Consider the following 24,005-nt stretch of genomic DNA (forward strand, 5'->3'; position numbering starts at 1 on the left):
TCTTTTCCAACCTAACCGATCCTGTGATTCTGTGGTGTCCCGGCGGGGCAACGCCACCGCCGGCTGCCCCGTGTGCATGGGCCTCACAGGCGGGGCCGTGAGGGAGGGAAGGACGCCGGGGCGGAGAGCGGCGCAGGGGCCGCCCGGGCCGCGCTCCCGCCGCGCGTCCGCCGCGTCCCGGCAACGCCGCGAGCCGCGCGCTTGCGTCACCCCCGCGCGCCGCCGCCGAGCGCGCGCCTGCGCGGCGCGGGGGAGCGGCCGCGGCGCTGCGGTGCCCGTGAGGCGGCGGCGGCGGCTCCTCCGCCGGACGTGCCGGGGATGCGGTGAGCGGGGCGAGCGGGATCCGCCCCCCGCCGCCCCTCGGCGCCGAGCGCCAGGCCCGGCCCGGGGGAAGCCGGCGGGTGCGAGCGGGGGGAGCGGGCGGGGCGGCCGTGACGCAGCCGGGCTGAGCGCGGCCCGTCCCGCGGCCGGCACCGGAGGGGGGCGGGCGGGGCGCGCCCGGGCCATGAGGGGCTGTGTCCGGGCCGTCCGCGCTGCTCGGGCCGCCTCGTGGGTCTGAGGGTGGCGCAGGTTGCGTGGGAATCATTTCATAGGGTACCTTGTTGGAAGGGACTCACAGGGATCACAAGCCAGTTCCTGGCCCTGCACAGGGCACCCCAAGAGTCACTCCATGTGTCTGAGTATTGTCCAAACGCTTCTTGAACTCTCTCAGGCTTGGTGCACTGACCACTGCCCTGGGGACACTGTTCCGGTGCTCGACCACCCTCGGAGTGGAACATTTCCAGATATCCAGTTCTGCAGCACCCTTGCAGGTGTTTCTCCCCAAACTTTTCAGTGCTGGGATTTGGGTGCTGAGCTCGCAGGCCCGCAGGATGCACGGTGCTCCCTGAGAAGCTCGGGGGAGCACAAGCCCGGGAGATCCGGGAGGAGTGTCTGGAAGGTGACAGGTTCTGCTGTTGCCGTGTGGGCCTGGGCGTGTGCTCACCAGGCACTCCCTGGAGAGCGGGGCAGGAGGAGCCTTATCGGGAAGGAGAAAAGTGGCCGGAGGGGGACCGTATCTGTGTGGGAGGAGAAATTGGTCACAATTTCGGCCATAAATTGGAAGCTTACTGTGGTGAAATTGCATAGTACTTCAGTATGCTCTGACAGGGGGTGGCTTGGTGTGCTGTTTTCCTCGCACCGTGGTGAGATCTCAGCAGCTGTAAATTTTGTTCTGGGCGGGGTTAAGCCCAAGTGCTGCTACTGCTACCTGCAGGGCAAAATGCTGCTTTCTCTGTGATGCCTCCCATCAGGAGTTTGTAACGCAGCTCCTGTCAGATGGCTCCGTGTGTGAGTTTAGGTGGATGTTCTGCAGTTCCCTTGCCCTCCCACACCTCTGTCTGTATAAGTCTTAAAAGGGCCTGACACAACTGGTTTGCTTGACAAACAGTGAACTCTGCAAAGAGGCATTTTGGGGGAAGTCAAATGCAGGGGGACCATGGGGACTAAGTAGATAAATACTCGGAAGGCGTGGCATTAATCCTTCGGCAGACTCTGGGGGAAATTATTTGGGTGTGAAGGAAAGACGAAGTAAGTTGGAGACATTTGAGCAAGTCAGTTCTGTAATACGGCCTGAAGCTGAGTGTTTTGTGTGGATAGGGAGGTCTCTTAATTGGTTTACACTGACATGGATTCCTTGGCTTACCAGTTTCAGAATGCTGTGGGAGTTCTTTTAATCTACCAATGTAAGTTTTATGTAAGAAAGGCAATTCCTGATGCGATGTCTGTGTATAAACAGACATTGATGTGCTTATGTGCAGACATTCTGATATTCACACACACAAATATTTAGAATAAACAAAGATTGTCATAAATTACCATTGTCATCTTAAGATTTTTTTTTCCATTCCATTGGATGTATTTATATATGTCAGTGTTGGAGCTGAATCTGTGGGGAAAGTTATCTCAATTTAATATAAGTATTGCTGTAAGCAAAATAGTACATTTTTAGTAAGATTATAATGTCCCATTCCAGATCTTTGAAGTGTTCTGCATTATTTCTGATCTAACTATTCAGATTGTGTTACTTGTGGAACAATTACTGTAGGCTAAAAGAAAGCGAGGGAGTAGCCATTCACAAACACACAAATGTAACTCTCAAATATTTTTGGCAGAGACTCTACAAGTGAATGAGAACTTCTCTCTGCAGAACTGAGGTGAAGAGCTTCACCATGGGTCAACAGATTTCAAACCACACACAAACTGTAATTAACAAGTTGCCAGAAAAAGTAGCAAAGCATGCCTCTTTGGTTCAAGAAAGTGGTTTCCTAACCTATGAAGAGTTTCTGGGAAGAGTAGCTGAACTCAATGATATGTAAGCCTTACTTTGGTTTTTTTTTTTTTTTTTTTTTTTTTTGTTTGTTGTGTGTTTTACAGAGACCTTTTATGCAATATATTATTGTGTGCTGGCTAAGCCAGAACTGACCTGATGGTTTTGAAATGTATCCTTCATTTCTTTATGTCTAAATAATAGTTGTAAGTACACTTCAAAATCAGGCCTTTCTCCTCTGAAATTCACTTCTCTGCAGTACTCTTCTTCCAGCAAGTGCTGCTCTCTCTTAAAAGTTCACAAGAAGTGATTTGGAGTCATCTTTTTGTTAGTGTCACCTGTGTCCCTTATTGTTTTCCCTTCCACCTGGAGATGCAATGCTGCTTCTTCTCTGCTTGTCAGTTTGGGTAGGAAGGAGCAATAGGAGCCTGGTAGGGCCAGCAGATCTATATGAGGAGGGTGGCACCTGAAACAGAACTGTTTGTGACCATCCCTGCCACCTCTGCAGACATGCCAGGCTGCTCCTCATTAAGGAGGAGATGTATCTTACTGTCCCAAACCAGTGACCTAGATAATCCCAAACAAAAGGCTGCTTTTTTGTCAGATTTTTCATAGCCTGCCTTTTACTAGACCAGTACAATGACAGTAAAATGAAATGAGCAAAAAAGCAGTGTTGTCATTTTTAGCCTGTATTTATGGCATACAGTGACAGTGATTAAATGAAGTGGAAGCACACACACACAGAATAAGGGCTTTGTAATGTTTGCTATTTAACTAAAATGTGAATTTGTATTTAGTTTAGAAATTATCTTTGAGAGGGTCATACTTTTGTGAATGACCTTGAAAAACACATAGCTGTCTTCTGGGTAGACACATAAATAGATTTTGAAGAACATAACCTGATGTTTTGCCTGAGACTCCAGGCATATATTTGTATAATTCCCTCCAAAATACTGTTTCTCAAGTGTTTTTTTTTTCTTTCCAGTGATTACTTAAGCCTGAATATGTTCTGATTCCTATGGAATAGACTGTTGTGTCTGTGTTCCACTAAAGAAACAAATTTTAGGTCACCTGACATGTTCACCTGACTACCTCATTATTAATATATACTAACAAAAATACACCTCATCTGCATACACTAGTAGTCACAGACTTTTTTTTACACACCTGTTGAGGAAATAACCTTTTCAGATTGGAGACAATATTGTGTGATTAGTATAATAAACAGTGAGAATATATGTGAATTTAAATGTCTGTAAAGTACACCTGCTTGTTGATGCTGGATCAAAAGACTTGCACAACATTGTCTGAAGTTTGCTGTGCAATATAAAATGAAATGGATTCTGTATTCAGTGACATGCTGAGAAAGTCATACTCTATAATTTGATGCCCCTGGGCAGTATTGCTAAAATCTCTTTTAAGGATGGAGAGCAGACAGGTGAACCATAAATAATCGTACTTGTCTGAGGCTGCTGATCCTTGCACGTCCCGCACATGGCATTGAGCTGATGTTGCTTTGTTTCAGTACTGCAAAATTGGCTTCTGGACAAGACAAACATCTGCTGTTTGAAGTGCAGCCTGGGTCTGATTCTTCTGCTTTCTGGAAGGTGATCGTTAGGATAATATGTACCAAAGTAAGTGTGAACATTTTAATTTGATGGGCAGTTTGTATGCACAGATTTGAGGACTGTCAGTTTTACTTGTAAAATCCAACACCTGCTACATGTGTTTTGATACAGATGATTTATTCAAAGATGCTGTTGGAGATAAATTAAGTCTAAATTCTAAGTTTCTGCAAAAAACATGGCAACAAAAACAGTTTTATAACTTTTAAAAGAGTAATGCCTTCCAGTGGAGCACTTACAGCCCTTTAGTTACAAATGCAGGTGATTTGTGAGGTTAAGTAATCAAATAGTACAACAAACTGCCAGCTGTAGATTTTGAGGTCAGTAGTAGAAATGAATCAGGTCTTCCAGGCATTATTAGTTGAGCTAGTGTGCCTGTACATAGTCTGATCCCTTAGAAAACCAATCTAAAGGGTAAATATTTTAATTAATGACAAAAACTTATGAAATTTGTTCTGTCTAAAGAGGAGATTTTGCCCTCTTTATCCTATCATTAAAGGTAAAGTCCTTTAATGATCCTGAATCCCCATAGCAATCTTAACATGTGGTTAAACAAGACAACCCTCAAATCTGTTTGAAACCAACAGTTAGTACTTTTCTGTTTACTCCTAGTTTTCATTAAGGCAGCCATCACTATAGGCAATTTTAAACTCAGATATCAAATGACTGATTATCTTGTGCTTGGTTCTAAGTTCAGCCCATTTCTTTGGGCAGTAGGTCCCTATTCACACCTGAATCCACTTGAGTAGTGATGGCAATTGCCTTGCCCTGAAATCCTGGTGCTGCCTGTGGTGTTCCTCAGCTGCAACAGCTGTGGGCAGTCTCGACTCTTGCTGAGGCAGACTGCAGCTTGTTAATGTGATAAAGGACACATAGGAAGGAGACTACTGCCTTACATGAGAACTGCAGTGCTTTACAAACAGTCTGAGCAATGCCAAGTTAAAACCTGATAAGTAATTGTAAACAATTCTCATATCTTAAGATAAATAAAACAAGTGGCATCGTGGAAGCTTCCAGAATCTTGAACTTATATCAGTTCACTCAACTTTATAAAGACATCACCAGTCAAGCAGCAGGAGTTCTTGCACAGAGTGATACTTCTGAAGAAGCTGCTGAGAGTTGGAGGTCTCTGTCTTCGTGTCAGGCCAGCTTGTGGATGGGAAGGTATTTTGATACACTTTAGCTTCTGACCCAGTTACAACATAAGCATTTTGGGAGTTGTACTTCAAAACTGAACTACAAATACCTGCTGATGAGAACTGCTCGTTCTTGATAGCTGCAGGCTTTGTGCCATCACAAACATGGACAGACACCTTCCCTTGCACCAAGGGAGCTGCAGTGCACTTGGGTGAAATCCTGAAATACGGTGCTACCATACCTTAGCTTCAAAACAGCCCTTTTAGAGATCAGTTCTAATAGAAACATAGTATATCTTTGAATCTCCTAAGGAAACAGGAGGAAACTGAATCAGCTGCAGCTACAAATCTAGGGGGTTTGACAGTGTTTGTTTAAACAGCTTTTGTTACTGGTTCACTTAAACTTTCTCTTCCTCTTACATTTTGGCATGTGAAAGTTCCCATCTGTTGCCGCTAGAAGCCCATCCATTATGGTAATAATTTTAACTTGCAAGGCTGAAAAAATGTGAATTATCTCACTCATGTTGACCTTCTGCTTTGTTAACCAGAGGAAAAACAAAAGACTAAGGTCAACACCTGCAATAACTTCAGTTCAAACTGAATGTAAAAGCAAGAAGTCTGTCACCCTTTCCCTGTTGTGGAAGTGTTGTTACTACCAATAATTCCTTACTTTTCCTGAATAAGTTCATGGTTCTAACTCAGTTTAAAGTGAGGTAGAGCTAGCTTTTACAAGAAAAGGTAGTAAATGGTAGAGTTCTCTATGTGCACCAGTGAAGAGCTGGCAGCCAGGTGTTCTAATGAAACAGCCTGAGTGTCACACTTCAGCTGTTGAAATGAAAAAGGGGTCACTTGTGTTGTCACTTCACAGAGCTCTCTGGTATTTCTAAGTCAGTGGATTGCAGAAGGTATTATTTTAATTGCATTTTATTTCCTGTAAATTGTGAAATGTTTGAGAAAGAACAGGAAAATTGCTTTCTCAAGGTTGTCCCAGAACATGCATTTTTCTGGAAATGGTCTTTTGCTTCAAATAGACAAATCAAACAACATAGACCCCAGATTCTTAGGCAAAACAACTTTATATATTGCTAAAGTCAATGAGTAAAATAACAGATTTCCTATGTGAGTTTCTTTTTCGGTTTTTAAGACTTGGAGACGGGGAGATGGGCATCCTTCTTGTTCGTAAACTTCACCACTTGAGGCTGTATCAGTCACAAATAAAAATAGATTATACTTTGCTAATATAATGCAGTTTGGTGAGCTTTGTCTTAGCCAAGTTTTTCAAGTTACTAAGGAAAATATAAGCTGAAGCATCTTCAAGTATTCTACACCAATGAAATCTTCTGTATATTTTTCTGTGATAACCACCCATGTCAGTTCTTCTCACCTTCAGAGATTTTTTAGCTCTGTAAAGTTAGCCCTCACTATCTAAAAATAGCAAGTATTATCTGTTCAATTCTTCTTAACTTTTTCCCCTAGAATAATACCCCATATCTCTACAACATCCACTTCCTATTCAGAGCATTCAAAATATGCCTAAGTGGTTTATGCTTTCTGATAAAGAAAAGATAAGCATTTCCTTTGTCTGTCACTCCTTTATTTTACTGTTTCTACGGGAACTTAGCACTGTGACTAAAGCTGACTTTGCAGAAGCTTTATAAATAGGCCTTGTGTAATTGCTTGTATAGACACCAGTAAGTCTGAAAAATTCAAGTGCTCTTAAAGGTTAGTACTCAGAAATGCATGGGGGAGGAAAATGAGAAGGGAACAGGTCTAAAGAACACAGCAGGCTTCTTGGAAATTGTTGTCCTCATTGTATGCAAACTACCATCTGTAAAAAAAATGTCATTTCAAAGTAATTTCTCCAAAAGCAAATTACAAAGGAAACCCCAAGGACCTACTGAAAGATAAAACAAAGGCATGTTGACTGCTGTTCAGTAGCTGGCTATTCTGTGCAGATCAAAAATAAATCTGTATTTGACAAGTTCCCTTAGATACCTAAGCAAAATGGTCTGGTCAATAGTCATTAAGGTGGACTAACTTCTGAAATGCCATTTTTTTTTTCTAGACTATCTCTGTCCCTCAGGTCAGAACAGGGATTCCTTAATCAGGGTTTTTGGAAAACCCATGAATTTTAGAACACTTCCTTGGTTGTTTTGGAAGTCAGCTGTGACTATAAAATTGCAAACTTTACATATCTCTTTAGGCCAGTGAAAGCTGAGGAGCCTGTACCTTTTTGCACTTGAGAAATCTTGATGGTGCCAGTATTTGAGATATTCCTGATAAGAACATTAGATAAAGATATTTAATACTTGGGGAAAATATATAAAATATCAATATCTGTCTTGGGTAGTGAGATAATTTTTAAACTTCCCTACCAACAGAAACACCTGAGAGTTTAACTGGAAAAGCTGTGATAACAGTCATCTTGAGAGTCCTAATTTGCGGAGCAATTATATGGAGCATAAAATCAGCCTTTTCAATCTAATGAGTAGTTTAGCTCCTAGCATTCTGATGCCATGTGAGATGAGTGAACCTGTGTTCTGGTAGTAATCTTCTTGCCATGCATGTTTTTCTCTAGGATATAAACCAGCGCACAGAAATGTGGCAAAGTTCATTATGAATTAGTTCAGCCTAAAGTGCAGTGACAGGAAGGCAGGTTCTTCTCCTGCCTTTAATGTAAACAGTGCTTCTGTTCTTCTGCCCAGTCATGTGATACAAAGCAGTTAAACTCCTCACACTTCCTTGTTGATATGAAAAGGGATTTACAGAACCCTTGGCAACACCAAAAGCACCTGACACAAATACTAACACAGAAATCTGACACAAAAAATAAATACACATTCTGGCTTAGTTTAGTTCACTGCTGACATAGGCTGGGATGACATAAGTAGTCCATTCACAGATTAAAAGCACAGGTGTTTCTTTCTGGCCATCACTAATTGTTATGAAAAATGTAATAACTGGGGCATAAATATCAAACATCTGGAAGAAAACAGTGTCTTCTCTTTTGCAGGGTTAAACAGCTGACAGATGAAGAGGAATGTTGCATCTGCATGGATGGGCGTGCTGATTTAATCCTTCCATGTGCTCACAGTTTCTGCCAGAAATGCATTGATAAATGGTAATATAAATGAAAGGATATTAATTATTTTATAGTACGCATGTTTCAGCTTGATTTGAATGCTTCTATGGTTGCCAAATAATTTAAAATTGAGTAAAAGCAGACTGAAGCAGAAGGAAGGCAGGAAATTTTGTAAAAAAGAGACATGAAAATGCTGTTCAGCATTTATTTTGTAATTTCTTGCATCTTTTTATTCTTCTAAAATTGAATTGTTACAGTCTTGCTTAAAAACTTGAGAAGATGGTATATGCAGATGCTGGCATGTTATGCTTTATGTTAAAATCTCATTTAAAGCTTGTTAAGACTGCAAATATGAAGGCAAGTTGGACTGTCTGTTCTTGCTTGGGAAATAACTATCAGAGAGGTTTTTTTCCCATGTTATTCTTTCACTTCAAATAAATAGCATACGATTTACTGATTTAAGTATATCAGACTTAAATCAGACTCCATGGCAGCACCTTCAAGTTTATATATATAATGTGTAGCTTACAATGTTCAACTTCAAGTAAATTGAACACCTTTTCAGCTTGTGCATCTCTGATGCACCAGTTCTTGGAAAAGTGGGAGAGAAGAATTCCTTTGTGGAGGAAACAGCTCTTGTCTGACCATGCAGGCCTTCAAGGATTAGTGAAGTATCCTGGCAGTCTGGCACTGGGGGACACAGACCTGTTCTGTTAAAAAAAGTGATTTTTTTTTTGGCTAGTTAATGCAAATGGGTTTACACATAATTTGTGCATAAGAATTTTTTTTGTGGCTTTTTGAAAGACTTAGGAAGTTACTCTTGTAAGAAACACCAGGCTTCCACAAGGAAAAAACATAGTAAAAAAATCACTGGATCTCAGAATACAGCAAGTAATTTCTCTCTTCTGGGAAAATATCCTGACATCTATCAGCAGGACAGGGCTTAGTTTAGTGACTCTGCTGGAGAGTGGATTATATGCTGCTTTGGCTGATGAATCAGCTGAACTCCTCACTAAGTTCCAGTTGCACCATGCTTTTTTTTGGTCCGTAATTTTTAAAGTTGATCTCCTCCTAATTTAGGCATAATGGAGGCTCCCAGCTCAAACATAAGTATTGGGGACCCCCGAGATGGTGGAGGAGGTTGGGACTCCAAGGGACCAGTTCTGAACTTTTGTGGGCTGCGTAACCCAGGAAAGGCTCCTTCTTCTATCTAGGAAGCCTGTGGAGATTGGTTTCTAAGGACCTCAGCTGAATTACTGAACATAGGACAATTAATTTAGACAGTGAATTTCCATTTAAACTTTCTGGCCAGGTAGCCAGATGCATCCTGTCAGACCTGAGCAAAGAATTAGGAGGAACATGATTCCAAATTTTCACTCAAAGAATAGACCTCCATTCAGAAGTCTTTCTCACAAAGAAAGAAGTTTTTAAACAAACAAAATAGATAGGTGGCCTAATTCAGTTAATGTGGTCATTCTTCAAATTCTCACTGGGCTGGTTTTTGTTTGGGTTTGGTTTGTACTTTTGGGGGCTCTTTTGGATTTTCTGGCCAGCAAAAGACCATCAGTGAAAACCATTCATTTCCGTGCCTTCCTAACAGGAGTGACCGCCACAGAAACTGTCCTGTGTGCCGCCGGCAGGTGACGGGGGCAGGAGATTCCTGGGTGGTGTCAGAGGCCCCTACAGAAGATGACATTGCCACTTACATCCTTAACATGGTGGACGAGGCGGGGCAGCCCCACAGACCCTGACCCTGCCCACCAGGCTGATCAGGGCAGAACCACTTGAAGCTTTTGTTTTCCCCAGCATCTGGTTTTACCCCTCCTTGACGTTCTTCCACAGTCTGTCCTTTCCTTCTCCTCTTGGCTGCTGTGAGTCTGCTCTGCTCTCCTAAAGCACAGGGTATCTGAGCAAGTTTCTGTGTGTGCAGTCTTCATTATTAAACTGTTCTTCCAGCAAACTCTTTGATCATGAACAGAGTTTAACAAGAGCATTTGATACTAATTAACAGTTCGACTACTCGATGAAGCAACTTGTAACAGCACAACTACAACTGCAAACTGCTGTTTTGAGCATCACAGTGTACTGCTACAGAGATGAACCATGGTAGGTGGCTTGACCTCACAGTTCCTACCCTTAAAAGCAGTCTTTTATTCACAACTAATGTGAATGAAGATAAGTTAGCACTAGTGGTTATTAATTTGAAATTTTACTGTTGAAACTTGAAGATGTCCCACTGCCTGTTCTTCAGTAGGAAGTTATTGCTGCTTTTAGTGTTTACAGATACTTAATCTGATCTGTTAAGACTTTTAGTATAAATTATTTTAAATCTGTTTTTGAGAGTGTAGGCAGGTCTGTAAATGTACTTGTGCACTTCCCGTTATTCTTCTAACAAAACTTATCTCTTAAAATATTTTTTTTGAATACGATATTTAGCATAGTCTTATTAGCTTGGAAACATTAAACAGTTTCGTACACAATCCTAAAAGCAGTAAATCGGCTTCTCAGTAGTTTTTGATAAAGAACAGCTAGAATTAAACATTAGGTATATCTGAATGCCTTTATTTGAATTAGCACTTAAGGTGTAGTTTAGGCTGATGCTGTGGTTTTATCTGCTCCTCTTGAGTTACTGAAGTGATGAGATCAGAGTTAAAAGGTGTATGAAGAGTTACAAGTGATAACCTAAGTAAGGGTGCTCTACTTTATATCTACAAGTGCAATATGCTTTTATGTAGCAGAGAGAAACTTCTTTAACAATAATGTGGCTTAGACTGAGATGCACATGTGACTGCTTGGAAAAGGGGTATCTCAACTGGAGTGCAACAGTATTTTGTGTCTAGCAGAATGAAGTCTTTAAGAGCTGAGTTTAGACAGTCTAAAATTGTTAGTATTCAGGAAACCCATCTTAAGCCTCTTGTGCATAAATAGTGTTATGAAAATGAATGGCTACTGTAGAGAATTTTTTATATATATATATTAACAAATACTACTTTTTCTCACTCAGTAACCTCAAGTTAAAATATTCAAGTGTAGCATTTGAGGGAATAACAGCATAAATCCTGCTTACTGTGAAGACTGCATTTTTCCTTACCATACCTGTTAAAATTCCATGATGCCATAAGGCTTAGGTCCTTTTGTCACAGGTTCTGTGACATGTAGATATGCACATTTAGGTTATTTTTCTTAATTGGCTACAAAATAACTTAATTACATCAGTTTGTTAAAGAATGTGCACAGAGTATGGCACCTGTTTGAGCTTGGCTTGTGACACCATTGTCAAATTTATCATAGGTTTTAAAACAGAGAAGCAACATACCTTTCATGTGTCTGTCATCTGAGAGCCAGTATGGTTTAGTGTGTAAATCTGTATTTAGCTATGGAAAAATCCTTTTAGGAGTGTATATAGCTGAGAACTCTTTTTTTTTTTTTTTTTTTTTTTTTTTTTCCTTTCTTAAGCCATTGATAGCAATTAAATATTCTTCAGTAAATCTATGGAGTGTTTGGTTGCATAAGGGTGGTTGTTTGGGCTGGAAATCATTACTGGCCCAGGATTTCCCACTAAAACATGTGCAAATATTCCTAATCATGCACTAGTTTGGTTTCCTTTTGATTTTTGAGCTTGCATTAGTCCCTGTTCAGAACTTTCAGATAATCTTTGAATTTTTTAAAGTTTTTATATCACTGGAACAGAAAGAGCGTCTAAATGAAAGCCTCAAGCTAACTTTATTTTTCAAGTACTTCAAGAATTATACTTCTGAACTGAGATTTTATAAGTTGACTTTCTGCTGAGAACTTACATGAACTTCTTAAAATGTAATTTTATATTGATGCAAACAGGTTGTTAATTGCAGCATAATGACAATTACAATATAAACTAATGCAAAAATTATTTAAATAGTGAAAAAGTAAACTTTGTATTCTGTACAGCTTTTTTAAATTAAGTTGCTGTAATTCACACTGCTGTGATGTAGATACTGTAATGTGTGCCTTGTAAAATATATGTACTGTATGTTATATGGAGAAATAGATACTTTAACACTGAAAAACTAGTGATTTGGTACTGGTTGGTATTACTTAGACTGAAGTACAACATTTAGCAAACAATTCTGGAAAAGGAATCCATTGGCATGGACATGGCAATGAGTTCCAGAAGCTAGAACTTGAAAATGTGAATTACTGCAAATAGCTGTTGGTGGAGGGCATTAGAATAAATTAACTTTTTTGTGTTAAGTGAACATTTCTTACAGGTTTAATGTGAAATTGTAACTTAAACATTAGAGATGGTATTAATAGCTAAGAACATTCCACTATATTAAACTTTCTGTATGAATTGTGCAATAAAGTTACTTTGGAAGAAATGTTAGAGTTTAAGCTTAACGAATCTTTTGGCTTTAGTATTATGGAAATCTGAAAACTGAGATTTGATGCAAATACAATTGCTTTGTACAGGTGGTGTGGTTAAAAGCGTGGCACTTTTGAGTCAAAGCTCTCTTAAACTTTGAAGGGTTGAATCAACAAGGTACCTCAATGCAGCTCTGCAAAAAAAAAAATACTGGCTCTGATTTGACATCTTCTAGGAACACAAATAAATTGGAATATTCTGAAGTGATGGGAAAAATTAAAGAACTCTAATTCTTAGGGGACAATATTGAGGAGCATGTTTGTTTGGGGAAAGGATTTTTATTTTCAGAGATGTGTGATACACTTTTTCCCCCAAGTTATTTCATCATGTTGCTGGTGGTATTTTAAAGTTTAAGAATGCTAAGGTTTGGAATTTTTTTTTCTTAATTTTTCCTCCTTTTAAGTAAGAATTGAAATATGTAATTAATGTAACTCTTTCCTCTGTCTAGTTACTTGGCTTATCTGTTTGGATCTTTCGAAGCCAAAGCAGAAATGGGAGCGGAATTCATTAACAGATCAGGAAATTAGAATGAATAAAATGACCAGTTGACAGGCACAGCAGGAGGTAGGTGTACCAGAGCAATTAGCAAACCTTTTTATTTACTAGGTTTCAAGTTTAGGCATCATATCAATATGATGGGCATGATTCTTTTTTTTCGTGAGAAATTGTATATTTACCTTCCTTATCTTTCCTTTAAAGAAAATTCTGTACATAATTAGAAAGGTTTTCTACTCCATACTCTTTTCACTTCTGGAAGCCAGGGCAACCACTGAGATCTCTGTGTTACAGGTTTGAATGGAGCTGTTCAATCCCATCCCTGCAGAGCTGTATGTGCCAAATTAATTATTTTTGGAAGGAACGTACTAGCCATGGTTCTTTGTGTTTTGCATCCAGCTAGGTCCTGGAAGAACAGCCCCCTCAGTGAGCCCTAAGGATGTCTGATATAACTAGGAGCTGTATGTTAACCTGGCTGCCCTTAGTCCTTACACTGCATATACATAATGCTTTAATTTTGTATTCACACACTCTGTAATGGAAGTAATATGACAGTAATTAAGTATTTTCTTTGGGCTTCTGTTGTTGAATCATTCCTGAAGATAACATGCCAGAGGTTGTATCCTCACCTGTTTTAAGTGGGTGAACAGAATTTTGCTTTATGAGTGTGTCTTAAACATTTCAAAACTGAATTTCTGTTACCTGTCATTTCTTCCAATGCTTGACTCCAAGGCATGGAATTTATAATACAGCACTATTCTTTAAGGACTGAAAACTTTTCCTGCTGGGATGTGTCACTGGAATTAGGCTGGATGGGGCTGTGTGCCTTCCAGTGACCACAGTGTGTGATCACCAGGTAACATTTTGCTCTGAGCCAGCCAATGTTACATCCGTGAGGGATGGGACAGCACATTCTGCTTTTGTGTCTGAGCTGCCAAGATGTTCATCAGCAGATGATTACTTATCTCACTAAACCATCGAAATCCAAATAGTAAACACTGGGCATGGGATTTGTAGGTTTAATATTAGAAGGAATTATCAGTTTTGTGAACTTGGATAGAACTTTGCACTGTGTGTCTGCTGGAATGAAGAATACAATCTAATAGGTGATTAAATGAGCACTCTTCTTTAGTTCAAAGTGCTATTTAAAAATGCTATGTGTTTTCACAAAGTAAACCTAAAGAATTTGGAAACATGCACCTCTGAAATTTCTAAGTGTCAGAAGGTAGGAGTTTGATATAAAAATCTGTTCTTCCATGCTGATGTGTTTCTGACCCACTTTAACAGACCTTCAAAAACTACTTTTTATGTGAGACCTGTCAGTTATAGTAAAAGAAGTAGTGGTGTTGGTGTCTCACTGTTATACAGACTGTGCTGTTTAACAGTGGTGTTCAGTGCTTTGAGAGGTGTGGGGGAGAAATGCACATTTCTCAGTTACAGATGAACTGTGCTTCACCAGTGCTGCTCGTTTACAGAAATAAAGTTTGTGTACTGAAAGGGATGATGTTCTAGTCTTCATCTAAAAATCTTAACACTTCTTACTGAAGTGTTTTGTATTATGCTTTTCCTCAAAAGTCATGGTGACTGTAGCAGGATATTTGCATTTACACTATTTATTTAAATCTGTCACTTGTTGGCTTCTTCTTCAAAACCCACTAGTTGGGCTTTGTCAGATGAATTTTGTGTGTACTCATGAAATCACACCTTGAACTGCTCTGCCCTCAGGGTCAGGGCTGCTTTCCTGCTCCCAGGCTGGGTGTCTTGACTCTCAGCTCAGTATCCACATTGGGGTCCAGGATCAGCAGGAGCTGCTGCATGCCTTGCCCTGGTGCCCAGCTTGGATGAGCAGGGAAGCAGGGTGGGCACCAAGAGACAGTGGGGGCAGCAATGCAATTTCATTTTCACAACTTTATGCCAGGTCTGAATGGTTGGTTTGCATTAACACTGACTTGTTTTAAGCCAGATAAGCCTTTACCCCCTTCTCCTAAATAGTGCTCACTGTCTTCATTGTCTCCACTGTCTTTTTTCAATTTTCATGCTTTATTTAGGTTTAGTAAGTTTAGTTGCACATTGTTTTAGTTCTCCTTAAATGTGGAGATAGGGAGGAGCTACTTTTTTTTTTTTTGAGAGATAAACACACAAAATCCATAACCATATTCTTTTACAATTCATTCATTAGTGTAATGTTTAATGCTTCCACAAGAGGCAAAAGATAAACATCATGTAACCCAAGCACAGAAAGAAAAAAGCAGTTTTTACAGACACCTTTTCAGACTTGGATTTTAACTAGGCAAAGAGAACAGAAATGTTTAGCCACGTGTAAAGAACAATGATAGACAATAAGGTGACTCTGGGCTGTGAAAAAAATACGTATTCTCCAGCAGTAGAGCAAATGCATTAAGTTTGCTAAAGTAACAGAAAAGAATTGTTCAGGTAGATAGGTTGTAAACATCAGATAACCATAATTAACCATTTCAGGTTGAAAGTATAAAATGCTTTTGAACCAACAGATTTAAGGAAGCCTTGAATAACGTTTGAGCCTCTCTTAATGAAGTAAAGGGAAAGGAGGATGTTCTTCCATCCTGCAGCAGTACTTGCCCAGTGGCCACCTGCAGAGATGTTCTTCCAGCCCCTGAATCAAACCAGCTGTGTTGTAACCAGATTTGACCCCAGCACAGCTGGGGGGGGATCAGCCACTGCCCTGACCTGCACTGGTGTCTGTGTGTACAGCAGTGACTTGTGCTGGATCTGTCTTTTCAGTCCAGCCATAGCCTGAGCCCTCAAGGTTACTCTGAACAGCCTCACATTAGCACAAAAGTGCAACTTTAAAAAAATAAAACAAGGCAAAGCTTAAGAACTGAACTTTGGAATCAGTAACATTTGCCCAATTAAAGGATGACCAGGATAAATGTAGTAGTGGAAGCTTGAAAGGATGTCTGTTTATATTTCCCCAAATATAATACTATAAGCCAAATTTCCCCTTAAAAGCAACACACAAGAAAGCACAGAAAGCAGAACTTGTGGTCATGACCACTTATGTGTTACTGTGGTTACTGTCAGAATCCAAATTACTATCCATTCACTGATTATGCAAATCCAGGTTTTTTTTTTCAGTAACAGCTACAGACCTACTAGAACCTGAGGTAAGGAAAGCTGAAAAGGCATTAAATATATACACAAATTTGGTTTAATTTTAAGGAAACTAAAAAAGACACATGACAACAAAAGCAGCACTAATAGGTGAAACTACCCAAGTAACGCAATGTTTATCAGATGGAAATACTTAAAACTGAAATTCTTCATACCAAGCATGTTGCTTATTTAGCCTGGATGCAGATGTTTTTCCCAAATAATGTTATGTTGATAATAGTTTATTAGGAAGTTGTACTTATGAAAACAAAACATTTGCATTTGATGCAGCTGAACAGCTTAAACCACTTTCTCAGACTTCATCCTAAACAAATGACACAAATCCTGAGACTGCATTCTATGAGCTGCTAAAGTTCCTAACAGTGAGGCTGACAGGGGCTGCTGACTGAGAACTTGGGACAATTTTTCTCTCATGCAGCTGGGCAGCATAATGTGGTTTCACATGATTTTAGGTGTACAAGGGATACAAAATCTGGCACATTGCAGACATTAGGCTGGGGCACTGAAGAGCTGAAGTCAAATTCCCACCACCTGTCTGCAGCCCTGGTTTTGGAAGAAAGCCCTCTGCAATCACTTCAGTTCCCTCTGCATGACACTGGCTAACTCTGATGGTAAGTGGATGGCCAGAGCTCTCCCTCTTGTGCCTTGGACTCCGGAGTCTCAGAGCAGCCTTCATTCCAGGCTGCTTCCTGACATCTTTAGGTTTATCTCTCTTGGGGGGTTCTTGCAAGACTGCACAGCTATAGGAGATGATAATGAATTCCTCCTTCCTCTAGTGCCATTTCCTTGCACAGGAGAAGGGCCTGGCCTAGGAAATACAAGTGGCACAAGACATCTGACTGAGCACAACATGCAGGGTTTAAAGTCAGGTGAACCTTGATGGGCCAATATCAGTTACTGGCTTTTTCTGCATTAATCCTGAATGCCTGTTTGAAGAAGCCCAGTGTCCCTGTGCAGGGTATTAGAGAGCCAGGGGTCAGATCCTGCCTCAGGGACTGCAGCCCTTTGAATGGAGTTGCTCTGCTGGACTCACAGGCATCCTCTGCTTCCCCAGCCTGGAATCTTTTTCGGTGTGAAACTGTGTGCAGCTTCTACAATATATAGCTGCCATCATGTTACTACCTTTAATCCTTTCTGAAGTACTGTGTCATAAAGATGATGAAACAGAAAGAAAATTGAAAATGATAAAGATTCCAGTAGCTGTATTTTACTAACCACTTCATCATAAATAAATAGTTTAAGATAACATACCATGATTTGAAATGACAGATTTCAAGTGGGCTGGCTTCTGTATAAATAGACAGCTTGACTTCCCATTTAGCTGTAGTTGACTAAAATACAGACTAAAACAAATGTGTAAAAATATGTCAGAAGTAGGACCAGAACCAGGTCTGGCATTTCTACCACTGATTCATAAGAACACTTCCCTTTTTCAAGTAAAAAATTTCTCTTTACATGCAGCCAGACTTATCTGCATAAATTTCTAAATAATTTGAATGGGCACATCCACATATTCCCATTACAAAGCAATAAAAAAAATGTTCTCAACTTCCAAGGCAAAATTTTCTTGATGTAATTAGACTCGGTACAATATATAATAGTGATTTTGACACCATGTTTTCCATTTGCTAGATTAAAGAGCATTAATCTTCTGCTCTTCACTAACATCCTACATAACAACAGGACTTAATTAGTCATTGAACAAGATTACTTGATGGTGGTGTTTCTTGTTTTCCAATGTAACTGCTGAAACATTGAGTTAAAATCTCTGTCAAGATCACCTTCCCGAATGAAAGGGTAGCCTTAAAACCCCATAAAAACTACTAACGAATAAAGGGTTAAACTTAAAATCTTAAAAGCCATGACTGGTACTGAGACGTGCAGGACCAACCCAGGTGGGTGTGTGCTGTCAGCATCTGCAGGATCCTCAGGTGCACAGCACATCTGCACTACAGATAGTCTCTCTGGTTTCCCAGGCTACACAGCAGGGCACAGTTAAGACAGTATGAAACAAATAGTACATGATTCTGAGTTTGCATTTAATAGTTACAGCAATCTTAAAAAGCCTAATGTTCGTAGAAACCAAAATCTTTGCAACGAGAATAACGCAGTAACGGGATGGCAAATGCTGTTTACCTTCCACAGATACTCCCTTTGTCTCTGTACTGTTCAGTTATGTCTCCACAGCATCAAAGACAGGTGATTTGAGGTTAATTAGCATCTGATCCTGCTTAAGAGGGACATATTCTGGTTTCTCTGAGTTTGTAACTACTTGGACAGGGTAGAAATATCTTCTGTTCTCATGGCATCAGCCAGGAAGCTGAGTTCATTGCACAGAGTCTCGTACCTGAAGGCCATCCGGATCTGGGCAACATTTGTCTTTCGAATGTCATTTCCCTCAGGCCCTTCCTTGCAATAATTCACCCCTAAGAATTTCTGCTTTTCCTGTGAACGGGATTAGAAGTCGAAAGGAAGAAGTCAGTTCAACTGCTTTGACTTATTGCAAAAATAAGCGTTAGCTGAATGAGTCTGGCAAGTGAAAAGAGCAGTTTCAACCAGCTGGCTGTTGAACTCTTCCTCAGAGTCTTAACCAGTTTAGGAGATTTTAAGGCCAAAGTTTATCCATATAATCACTCAAAAGTACACTCAGTCTGGCTTGCTAAAACCCTTTCTGTTAGTGTTCAGCCTTCACTGCCACATCTTGCATGTGAGAGGGTGAAAAGAGGCTTAGGTCTCTTCTGTTGGTTAAATGTCGCACAAGAGGAAAATGAGTAATAGTCATCAGGGAATATTGGAAGAAGCAACAGAATATACTCATGAAGCCCCTTCAAATACCAGTTCCTTCAGAGAAATGTTCAAAAGTGACACTGAAGAGAGAATGCTCTAAACTAAATGCTAGAGAAGTCCTTAGCTGTGTAGAGTTTTAAAACCAGAAGGGAATTTAATCTAATCTGACCACCTATCTAAACCAAGTATTTTCTGTAGTACTCTCTTTTAAGTAAAAAAACATGTCTTACTTATGACAGGCAGTTTGTTTTTACTTAATGCTAAGACATGATGCAGAAAATCACTGGCAGAAGGATATCACCCAAATAATTAGAAATTTGTAACTGGAAGAACTGAGTATAAACAGACATCTGGGCTCTCTACATGAGAATTCCAAAACAAAGCTAATGGGGGAAAGTAATATTAATACTTTACTTGTAATGTAAGACTGCATAGCAGACAGTTTGTGACTATTTCTGGAAAAGAAGACAGGGATGTGCACAAATACATCACTAAGCACCTGCTATTCAGTGTTCAGACTATTGACTTCTGGGTTCCTACTTGCCTTAAAACTCACAGGAGAGGTTTTCCAGCCATACTTACCTTATCTGACAATCCACTCTGTAGAACGCTGTTTCTTGCTATTTCGCACAAGTCACACGTGCTTAGTTTCCACACCTGAGCTGCAATAGCATATTCTTCCATGAGAGCTTCCTGCAGCACCAAAATACATTTGATATTAAATTATATGTTAATAAGATATAAATGAGGATACATAGTCATTACTAATTAAGGATTTTATACATGCTCTTTAGACAGCTGTGAAAAATTAGAAGTTTGAAACTTTAAAATCACAACTACTATGAAAAGAATTGTTCATTTCAAATTCCCCAAGGACTACTGGTTAATAATTAATAGGCACTGGGTATCCAGTTAGCTTAGTCTAAGAAATTGCAGCTTGCAGTCCAGATCCTTGGAGGCATTTCTTAGGCAATTCCAAAGGAGCCCCCAGGGTACACAAACACCCTGGAGCACCCAGTTGCACCAGCCCGGGCCAAGGCTAGTAGGGCTCGGCTTGTCCTGGGACGCGGAGCTGAGCGACGGATGGGCCCCTCTGGGTACAGCATGGCTCAAAGCAGTGCCAGCCACAAACGAGGGCATCACAGGCAGTGACCAGGCACTCCTGTCCTGCAAGGTCACCCAAAGGCAGGAATCTGTTTCAGCTCACTGAGCAAGCAGCTCGTATGTCATCTTGAGATTCCACATAGTCTTTTTGTAATGTACTTCCCCAGATTTATTAGAGTAAGGAAACTGGACTTTCCTGGCACTCTAGAGGATTGTTTATGAAGGCTCAAACCTCCCTTCAGCCTCATCCTTCATTTTATACTTCAACAGCCAACACTGGAGAGGCAAGAGTACAAAAGAAACATAATTAGGAAATCAGACATTTCCTTCTGAAGCCTAACAGTGAGTAGTAGACAGAGAATGAGGAGGGAGAATGAATGAAGTGACTGAAAGACATGACACTATGTCCTAAGCAATGAAATAAAACAGTTTTCAGGTCATTCTGGACCCTTGTGGTGCTGTTGCCAAATTCAAACCTGGTGCTTTTTGCAATTCCTACCTTTGTGTAATGAAACTGCATAGGATCATCTGTGGAGAGGGAGACGTGAAGGCCCTTATGGAGAAATTCCCGTAGTGGATTTTTGGAGTACTCCAGGAATAGGCTGTTGTTACTAAGTGGGGACATAGCAATGGGTATTTGTGCAAGATAATACAGATACTGGAGGACAGGACTCTGAAAAACAAAAGCACAGTATTTACTGGTACTATGGGATAATGAAAAAGTGAGGATTTCCCTTGGATAAAATGAAAAACCAGCACTGCAGGGAGAAAACTAAGATCAAAAAAATTAGGTTGACATTGAACCATGACTTCTGCAGGAAATACATGAAAGTCTGAATTTTAAATCTTACTGATCTTTATAAAAATAATTTATGTTCTTAAATGTAGGTGTCATCCTTTTAAAAATATGGTGACTAATATTACTGTAGATTAGTAAGTATATATATGACCATTATGGGCACTGTATTTGATATCATCTGCATAACTTCCCCCAAAACCTGAAAGTCACAGAAAACAGATGGGCAAGAACTGCTAAGCAATTTTTTATTTCCAAAGCTGCAGTCCAATAGATAAATTTTATGAGCAAAAGAAGTTTTAATTTATGAACAGTCATTTGTTATTGTTGTAAATAATATAAGTAATCCGTGATCACGTCATCTTTATGACTGTTTTGCTTTAGCCACCTATGAACCTAGCAAGTGCCTTTATTACTGCTACTATTGTTAGTACCTGCTATGCCATCTTATCACATGCTTTGGTCACAGACTGCTTTAGTGCTACTCTGTCTGGGTCTAATTTTATGAAGTATTATTCATGAGCATAGTATTGGACATGATTTTAGGTACATTTTTTCTTTGTTCTTGGTTATGTTGAAAAATACAGAGAATTTTCCAGCATTAACCAGAACAAACTCACTTATAAGGGAACTCCTGAAATATTACAGTGTACTCAGCACAAGTCTGCCACCCACTGATCAATTCTTTTAAATATGAAAAAAATGCCCTGAGGATGGGTTGAGTGATGATTTTCATTAACTAATGTGCCAGGAATGATAACATTTGTTCTGTCATAAAACATTTGTTCTATCTAAAATATTGTTGTGTCAAACAGCTATGTTGAATTTCTTGATGAAAATAATCAAGTCCTTGAAGAATTTCAGAAAGAACCTTGAAGAACAGAAATGCCAATCAGAGAAAATGACCTTTGTAGAGAAAAAATGAGAGCTTTCCTTAAGTTCTTCTGGGACTAAACCAGAGAGCAGTAGCAAGTCTAAAGTTTTAAATTTTGTTCCCGTAATTTTAACTCTGTGTGCAGTAACCAAAAATGGGTCTGCCAAATCCTTGACATATCTGAACAGTTGATCTTCCTTCCCTGTGAAGACAAAGCTTTTTGTAGCTTAAGAACAGGAAGTTCATTTGAGCTTATTTATTTCATTGAATCATGAAATAATTTGGCTTGTAAAGGACCTTAGAGATCATCTGGTTCCAACCTCCAGCAATGGGCAGGGACACCTCCCACTAGACCAGGTGGTTCAAAGCCCCATCCAGCCTGGCCTGGAACACTTCCAGGGATGGGGCATCCACAGCTTCTGGGCAACCTGTGCCAGGGCCTCACCACCCTCACAGTAAAGAATTTCTTCCCAATATCTCATCTAAACGTACCCTCTTTCAACTCCCCCTTGTCCTGTCACTACCTTCCCTTGTGAAAAGTCCCTCTCCAGCTCTCCTGTAACCCCCATTTAGCTACTGGAAGGTGCTAGAAGATCTCCCTGGAAGGTGCTAGAAGATCTCTCCTTTTTCCAGGCTGCACAACCCCAATGCTCTCAGCCTTTCCTCACAGAAGAGGTGCTCCAGCCCTCTGAGCATCTTCATGGCCTCCTCTGGACTCCCTCCAGCAGGTCCATGTGTTGTGGTGTTGGGGTGAGGGGGTCTGGGTGGAATTTCTGACCAAACTGAAGAGTTACTTATGCCTTGCTAAGAAAGTAAATTAATGAAAAATGTCCATTTGGTGCCTTCTGTTTGAACCAGCGATGGATGTCTGAGCACAGAGTGATTAGTTTAGGAGCAATACCTTCTTCAGGAGCAATCCATGAGAGATGTTGTCTGCTGTCAGAAAGGCAGAAACGAGGTGTGTGATAGACCCAGCTTCTCCACAGTGAGGTCGAAACAGGAAGGTGCACATGCCTCTTTCCCTGAAGAGATTAAAGCAAGTTTCACTTAAAAGAAAGCACTGTTCTTTATCTGTTTGGTGTGTAACTGCCAGTAATATGTCAATTTAAAAAGAAAAGTAAGTTACACATTCTCATACAGTTTGATGTGGCATCTACCCAGGCCTACCTGTAATGGGCTGCTCAAAAGGACAGGTCCCTCTATCCAAGGCCCTTCTACCACCAGACATATTTGTGTCTTCTTGCCTTCCTCAGTTACATCTCATTTAGCAATTGTCTACCCACTGGGTGAACAGCTACTGAATGGATTTCAGTGGAGTGAACTGTCAGATGGAAAATTCAGTAAACCCATGCAACCTGTGGCTGCAGAATTCCTGGTTCAAAGTGAGGGAAGAAGGGGAAGCACGTTGTCAAGAGTTAGCTAACAGTACCTAGTGTGATCAGAGGCTACCATCTCATCAGGTTAAGTGTAGCATAAAACCATACCTTCAGAAGCAGAGATGGTTTAGGAATGTTAGTTATTATACCAGACTTCCACTGTAATTTCCAGAATTATGTTATCACCTGTATTAAAAGTGATGCTGGGTTTGAGGTTATAATGGACCCTGTTATTCAGTGCATACAAATGTCCCAGAAGTATTTGGAGGTAATGTTTAAAACACAATTTCAACAAGGAGTACTAGACTATAAGGCAATTCTAGGGTGGAAGTTAGTAACATTTCTCCTGATGTAAGGATGTAGCCCATCCTCACTAATATTACCAAAAATATAAAACAGTCTTGTCAGGGCTGTGTTGACTCAAGCACTTGGATTAATACGGTGAACAGTTAGTGACTCATTGTTGAATTCTGTCAGAATCTCAGCTATAAAGAATATTTAATGATTATCTGGGGACATTTTAATACAGTAGTCAAAATTATCTTGAGGTTAAAAAGAAATGCATTAGTTCTGGCAGAATCTCTCTTTGGAACAGAAAAAGCATGTAGACTGCAGAGAATGTAAAGGGAGTCAGGAGAAAAGGATGACTTAGCTATCTGCTGCATCCATTAAAGAATTAAAACTAACAACTACACCCGATTGTTGCACATACAAGGTAATTTAAGGCATGTGTTTGCATTATGAGTTTTGATTAAACAGGATGATAAAGAAATGCTTGAATTAGCAGTGAGGGAGAAATAACATTTTGAATGCTAACTTGGATAAAACTGTAAAATGACAAATCTGTGCACCTTCTGTAAGAAATCCCCA

At 40.2% G+C, this 24,005-nt stretch overlaps 2 protein-coding genes across 9 annotated transcripts in view; one reads left to right on the forward strand and one right to left on the reverse strand.

The window, feature by feature from the left end:
* The first annotated feature begins 164 nt into the window (after positions 1–164).
* On the forward strand, positions 165–14,545 carry RNF141 (ring finger protein 141). 5 transcript variants are annotated; one of them, XR_012056596.1, is made up of 8 exons: positions 165–323; positions 2,154–2,353; positions 3,834–3,942; positions 4,916–5,097; positions 8,083–8,190; positions 9,752–10,257; positions 13,002–13,117; positions 13,343–14,545. XR_012056596.1 is itself a non-coding variant. In XM_041716728.2 (7 exons), exons 3-7 carry the CDS (start codon positions 2,169–2,171, stop codon positions 9,900–9,902), a joined length of 735 nt encoding a protein of 244 aa, XP_041572662.1. In that variant the 5' UTR covers positions 204–323; positions 713–812; positions 2,154–2,168; the 3' UTR covers positions 9,903–12,509. The 5 variants fall into 5 exon arrangements, 3 of the variants coding, with proteins under 3 accessions (XP_030129648.1, XP_041572662.1, XP_072786844.1); XR_012056595.1 differs by having other exon boundaries at positions 13,002–14,545; XM_041716728.2 differs by lacking the exons at positions 13,002–13,117; positions 13,343–14,545 and adding an exon at positions 713–812 and having other exon boundaries at positions 204–323; positions 9,752–12,509.
* A 659-nt stretch (positions 14,546–15,204) lies between these two features.
* AMPD3 (adenosine monophosphate deaminase 3) overlaps positions 15,205–24,005 on the reverse strand; it is a 33,049-nt gene continuing 24,248 nt past the window's right edge. For 3 of the 4 annotated variants that reach the window (XM_072930740.1, XM_030273786.4, XM_002197272.7), the window contains exons 12-15: positions 22,661–22,781; positions 20,589–20,762; positions 19,568–19,678; positions 15,205–18,643 (exon numbers count right to left, since the gene is read on the reverse strand). In XM_072930740.1, coding sequence (XP_072786841.1) covers positions 18,467–18,643; positions 19,568–19,678; positions 20,589–20,762; positions 22,661–22,781 — 583 coding nt within the window. In that variant the 3' untranslated portion in view covers positions 15,205–18,466. Of the gene's footprint in view, positions 18,644–19,567; positions 19,679–20,281; positions 20,366–20,588; positions 20,763–22,660; positions 22,782–24,005 lie in introns of all 4 variants that reach the window. The other variant, XR_012056594.1, reaches the window with a different exon arrangement.

Source organism: Taeniopygia guttata, chromosome 5 (assembly GCF_048771995.1).
Source record: "Taeniopygia guttata chromosome 5, bTaeGut7.mat, whole genome shotgun sequence".
Classification (NCBI taxonomy): domain Eukaryota; kingdom Metazoa; phylum Chordata; class Aves; order Passeriformes; family Estrildidae; genus Taeniopygia; species Taeniopygia guttata.